The sequence below is a fragment of the Chiloscyllium plagiosum genome, chromosome 24 (genome assembly GCF_004010195.1).
Source record: "Chiloscyllium plagiosum isolate BGI_BamShark_2017 chromosome 24, ASM401019v2, whole genome shotgun sequence".
NCBI lineage: Eukaryota > Metazoa > Chordata > Chondrichthyes > Orectolobiformes > Hemiscylliidae > Chiloscyllium > Chiloscyllium plagiosum.
Window position 1 is genome coordinate 47,217,440 of NC_057733.1, and position 5,559 is coordinate 47,222,998.

General features: G+C 49.6%; 1 protein-coding gene across 1 annotated transcript in view; it reads left to right on the forward strand.

Moving 5' to 3' along the window:
* The first annotated feature begins 1,521 nt into the window (after nucleotides 1-1,521).
* slc25a10a (solute carrier family 25 member 10a) overlaps nucleotides 1,522-5,559 on the forward strand; it is a 31,393-nt gene continuing 27,355 nt past the window's right edge. The window contains exon 1 of the mRNA XM_043715011.1: nucleotides 1,522-2,009. Coding sequence (XP_043570946.1) covers nucleotides 1,920-2,009 — 90 coding nt within the window. The 5' untranslated portion in view covers nucleotides 1,522-1,919. The remainder of the gene's footprint in view (nucleotides 2,010-5,559) is intronic.

Below are 5,559 nucleotides of genomic sequence, written 5' to 3' on the forward strand. Positions count from 1 at the left end.
GGGAGGGGAGTGGAGGTGCCCCTGTGCTGCGCTGCCAGACACTCTTCCAGAACTTATACAATGTGGGTCAGCGGGTCAGACAGCATCAGAGGAGCAGGAACATTGCGTTTCAGGTCAGAACTCTTCATCAGGACCAGGGAGAGGGAAGGTAGCTCAGACAAGAGTGGTGCATGTATGGAATGAGCTGCCAGAGGAAGTGGTGGAGGCTGGTACAATTACAACACTTAAAAGGCATCTGGATGGGTATATGAATAGGAAGGATTTAGAGGGATATGGGCCAAGTGCTGACAAATGGGAGTAGACTAGGTTAGGATATCTGATCGGCATGGACGAGTTGGACTGAAGGGTCTGTTTCTGTGCTGTACATCTCTATGCCTCTAAATAAAAGGTAGGTGGGATGGTGATAGGTGAATGCACATAGGGGATTGGTCAGTGGGGAGGTGGAGCAGATTGGTGAGAAGGAAGTTGGATGGGGCAGGAAGGAGAGGGAGGGCTGGATGTGGGATGAGGTTGGGGGGGTGGGGAGATTTTGAAGCTGGTGAACCCTAAGTTGAGGCTAATGGGCTGTAAGCCCCCCAGGCACAATATGAGGTGGTGTTCCTCCAGTTTGCGTATGGCCTCATTTTGACAGTGGAGGGAGTGGGAGGGGAGAGGGTGAGGGAGTGAGAGGGGAAGGAAGAGTGGGAGAGGGGTGTTGCCATGGCTGGTAACTGGAAGGTGGTGTTGATTGGAGCGTCCAGAGCGCAGATGCTGTGTGAATCGGTCCCCGAGTCTGTGCTCGGTTTCTCCAATGTAGAGGAGACCACATCAGGAGCAACGGGTACAGTAGACCAGGTTAGAGGGAGTGCAGGTGGATCTCTGCTGGACTTGGAATGATCGTTTGGGGCCTTGGACGGAGGTGAGTGGGGAGGTGTGAGGGCACGTGCTGCACTTCCTGCGGTGGCAGGGCAAGGTGCCCGGTGTGGAGGAGAGGGTGTTGGGGAGTATGGACCTGACCAGGGAGTCATGGAGGGAATTGTCCCTACGGAGAGAAGATAGGGGTGGGGGTGGAAATATCTTTATGGTAACGGGGTCAGCCTGCAGGTGATAGAAATGGAGGGTGATGCGTTGGATTTGGAGGTCGGTGGGATAAAATGTGAGGACCGGGGTGTGTGTGGTGGGGGAGTATTATCTCTGTCTTTATTGTGGTTGAGGGAGGGGTACGTTATTGGGGAGGGGGGAGGGGAAGAGGGGGGGGGGGTGGATTGAGGACAGAGGTATGGGAGATGGAGGGGATCATTAATCAGGGAGGCGGGGTGAGGGGAAATGACTGTGCCTGAAGTAGGAGGAGATCTGGGAATGGTCTCCCCTTGCAGGAGCTTGCTCCGAGTGATACAATGCTCTGTCAATCAAACCCCTCCTCGCAAACCTATTGGCCGGGCGGGGCCGGGACCTCGCTGTGATAGGAGGAGGCAGCTGTCCTTCAGGGAATTCCCCGCCCCCCCCCAGGGGGAATGTATCCTTTTTGTTGCAGTTTCAGCTGAAACACAGAGGGGGAGGTAGAGACTGAGACTCTTACTCAGGAAGTCCCCTTCACTTTGGCTTTGTTGCAAAACGGCCTCTTGGCATCTTTAAACATATATAGACACCCCCCACCCCCTCCTGAATACACACACCTCCTCAATCCAAAGGCTCGGGTGTGCGGTTCTTCATGCATTCACTCTCCTGGAGGAGGGGGTGGGGGAGTTGCACGCTTTCTGATGAGTTAACAGCCAAAGGCAAAAAAAATAAATTAGGGGAGGGGAGTGTCTCTGCCCATCTCCGCGTCTGACAAAGCCACGGCAGATTGGAACAGAAGCCGGGGCAGTGCAGGAGGTGATCGGAGCAAGGCCACAGCACAGATTCCTTTCCCTCCCCAGGTCAAGCAAGCAAGGCTGGTCATGTCTAAGAACAGAAGGTCCCGGTGGTATTTCGGGGGCTTGGCTTCCTGCGGGGCAGCGTGCTGCACGCACCCTTTGGACCTCCTCAAGGTGAGCACCTCCAGGTGAAAGCGGCTGGGACTAGGGGGCTGAGGGAGGTCAGAGAGTGACACTTCACACAGCAGCCCCACTTCCTGCTCCTCTCTGCAATGGCAAAGGCATTGAGAGTTCCTGTCTCACTGGGGAAATAACTGGCTCCGGCTCCTCTTGTTTTACAAAGTAAGGCAGTGGCTCGGTTTTACTGGGGAAGCCACTGTGGCTGATCAGTGAGGCAACTCTCTTCGGACAAGCCACTTGCAGAGTTTGCTTTTTTTCCCCTGTGCGATCTGGGTCTAAGGCCGCTGTCACAAGGCTCTGCAATTTAATTATCGCGGTTTTTCCCTCCTTCCTTCCTCAATGAGTGTGCAGCAATCTGTTTGAAATTGCTTTTTTTTTAAGTTTTAATGTATGTGGCATTGGTCACACGTGGTCACACGCATACATATGCGTGGCTGTATGTGCGCTGATTTACTGTATTGCTTTTTACCCAATGATGTACACCTCTTCCCTCCAGCTTGTTTGAATTGAGACTTGAGTTCCCTGGCTCTTTTTTTCTCTTGCTAATGATTCAACTCATGTTCTGACGCAAGGTGCTGCATTTTCTGTGCTTGTCGCACTGAGAGTCTGTGAATTTGAGAGGGATTTGAGACACTTGTGTGTCTGAAGCAGTCATTGATCAATATTGCTCAAGACTGAGTGATAAGTTCTGGGTATGAAGTGCTAGGGGGTTGAGCTGTGTGGTGATTTGAATCTGCGGTTGATAGTTAGCCATGATGTTATTGAGTGACACAGCACTCTTAAGGATCTGAATGATCTAATCTTGTTGGGCTACATTCCCTAATTCAGTTCTAAAGGTCCAATAACAACTGAAAGGTTTGTAGTTGGAATCAGGATGTTTGAAGACAACAAAAAATGTATTCGATCTCCATTGTCTTTTTTGCAATAATTGTGGCTTTCCTCCGGGTGCTCCAGTTTCCTCCCACAATCCAAAGATGTGCAGGTTAGGTGAATTGGCCATTCTAGATTGCCCATAGTGTTCAGGGATGTGTAGGATAGGTGCATTAGTCGGGGTTAAATACAGGATAATAGGTTAGGGGGAATGGGTCTGGGTGGGTTACTCATCAGAGGGTCGGTGTGGAGTTGTGGGACCAAATGGCCTGATTCCACACTTTTGGGGTTCTATGAATTAATTTTGAGGATGTGAGTTGACTGGACCAGCATTTATTGCCTGTCCCTAGTTGCTCTTGAGAAGGTGGAGGTGAGCTGCTGCCTTGAACCATTGCTGTCCATGTGCTGTAGGGAGAGCCACAGTGCATTGGGGGGAGAGTTCCAGGATTTTGACCCAGCAGCAGTGAAGGAATGGCGTTATAATTCCAAGCCAGGATGGTCAGTGGTTTGGAGGGGAACTTGCAAGGGGTGGTGTTATCATGTATCTGCTGCCCTTGTCCTTCTGGATGGAAGTGGCTGTGTGTTTGGAAGGTGCTGTCTGAGGATCTGTGGTGAATTTCTGCAGTGCATCTTGTAGATAGTACACACTGCTGCTACTGAGTGTCAGGCAGAGGGAGTGGATGTTTGTGGATGTGGTGCCAATCAAGTGGGCTGCTTTGTCCTGGATGGTGTCAAGCTTCTTGAATGTAAATGGTGGATAGGCTTTGGAGAGTTGGGATGTGAGTGATTCTCTGCAGGATTCCCAGCCTTTGACCTGTTTTTGTAACCACTGTGTGACTGGTCCAGTTCAACATTTGGTCATTGGTAATCCCCAGGTTATTGACAGTGAGGGACTCAGTGATGGTAACACCATTGAATGTGATGCAATGATGGTTAGATTCTCTCTTGTTGGAGATGGTCATCGCCTGGCATTTGTGTGGTGTGAATGTTACTTGCCACTTGTCAGCCCAAGCCTGGATAGCGTTCAGGTCTTGCTGCATTTGAACGCGGATTACTTCAGTATCTGAGGAGTCGTGGCTGGTGCTGAACATTGTGCAATCACCAGCGAACATCCCTACTTCTGACTTTATGATGGAGGGAAGATTATTGATGAAGCAGCTGAAGCTGGTTGGACCTAGGACACTACCCTGAGGAACTCCTACAGAGATGTCCTGGAGCTGAGCTGAGCTGACCTCCAAAAACCACAACTATCTTTCTATGTGCTCAGTGTGACTCTAACCTGGCACAAAAGATGATGGTTGAGTTTATTGGTCATCAGTCATTGTATCAGCCTCCTATCACTGTAATCTTGCATGGGTGGTTAAAGTATTGTGCCCAATTCAGGACCCCGTACTTCTGGGATTGGTGCTTCAAAAAACCCCACCCCCACTGGGACCCATAGAGCCCAATCCTCACTTGTTTGTTTTTGAAGAGTTTGCAAGAAAGCAACGCTGTCAGCAGAATTGTCCCGAGGCAAGCTCTGCCTCAGTGGGTGTGTTCGTTGGACTGTTTGTTTTTCCCCTGAATTTATCACTTTGCATGTATCAGCTGATACCATGCAGAGTTATAAAAGTGCCAATCACTTCTTCCTCCAGCGTAATATAAATGTCTTTATTACTCATAAAGTCAAAAATCACATGACTCCAGGTTATAGTCCAACAGGTTGATTTGAAACCACAAGCTTTCGGAGCACATGCTCCTTCATCGGGCAGCTACTGAGAGAGAATCGGACACAGAATTTATAAGTAAAAGATCAAAGAGTCATACAATTGATGCAAATGTGTTGAACAAAGCTAGATAGCTATCAAGTCTTTAATCAGTTAGAAAGAAAGTGTAGGTTTCAATTGATTAATATCTAAATCCCAGGATTTCTTTCAAGTCACAGCCCCAAGATAACCTCAGGTTTTATCAGAATAAAGGTGACACCTTGGGTCAGACAGTGTTGTTTAGGTGTTAACTCATCCTCCTGTATCGAGTGTCATTGCTTGTACAGGTTGAATTAAGGGTGTGAAGAGGGTGGGGTTAATGGGGTATGTGGAAGTAGTGGTAGTCCCAGATTTTGACCCCAAAGGCTCCCCCTCTTTTTCCCAACTCTCATGGCTCAGTGAGTGCTATGGGCCCCCATTTCCATCGCACATACCAACCAGTGTCTACTGCAACCTTCACATTCCCATTACCCAGTCTCCCCAACACTACAGGAACTACAGAGAGTCGTGAACACAGCCCAGTCCATCACGCAAGCCAGTCCTCCATCTATACTTCCCACTGCCTTGGGAAGGTAGCCAACATCATCACAGACCCCTCCCACCCCAGTTATACTCTCTTCCAACCCATTCCGTCGGGCCGAAGGTATAAAAGAGCAGGTTCAAGAACAGCTGCTTCCCCTCTGATAACTCTTATCAGAGCTTTGAACAGACCTGTTTAATGTGAATGTTAATGTTTCTCTGCACCTTCTCGGCAGCTGTAACATTGTATCCTGCACTCTGTTCAGTTCGATGACTGTAGCGGCGCTGCCTCGTGCTCCCACGAGGAGGTTGAACAGTTCATCCACTTTACCAACACCTTCCACCCCGACCTCAAATTCACCTGGACCGTCTCAGACTCCTCCCTCCCCTTCCTAGACCTTTCCATTTCC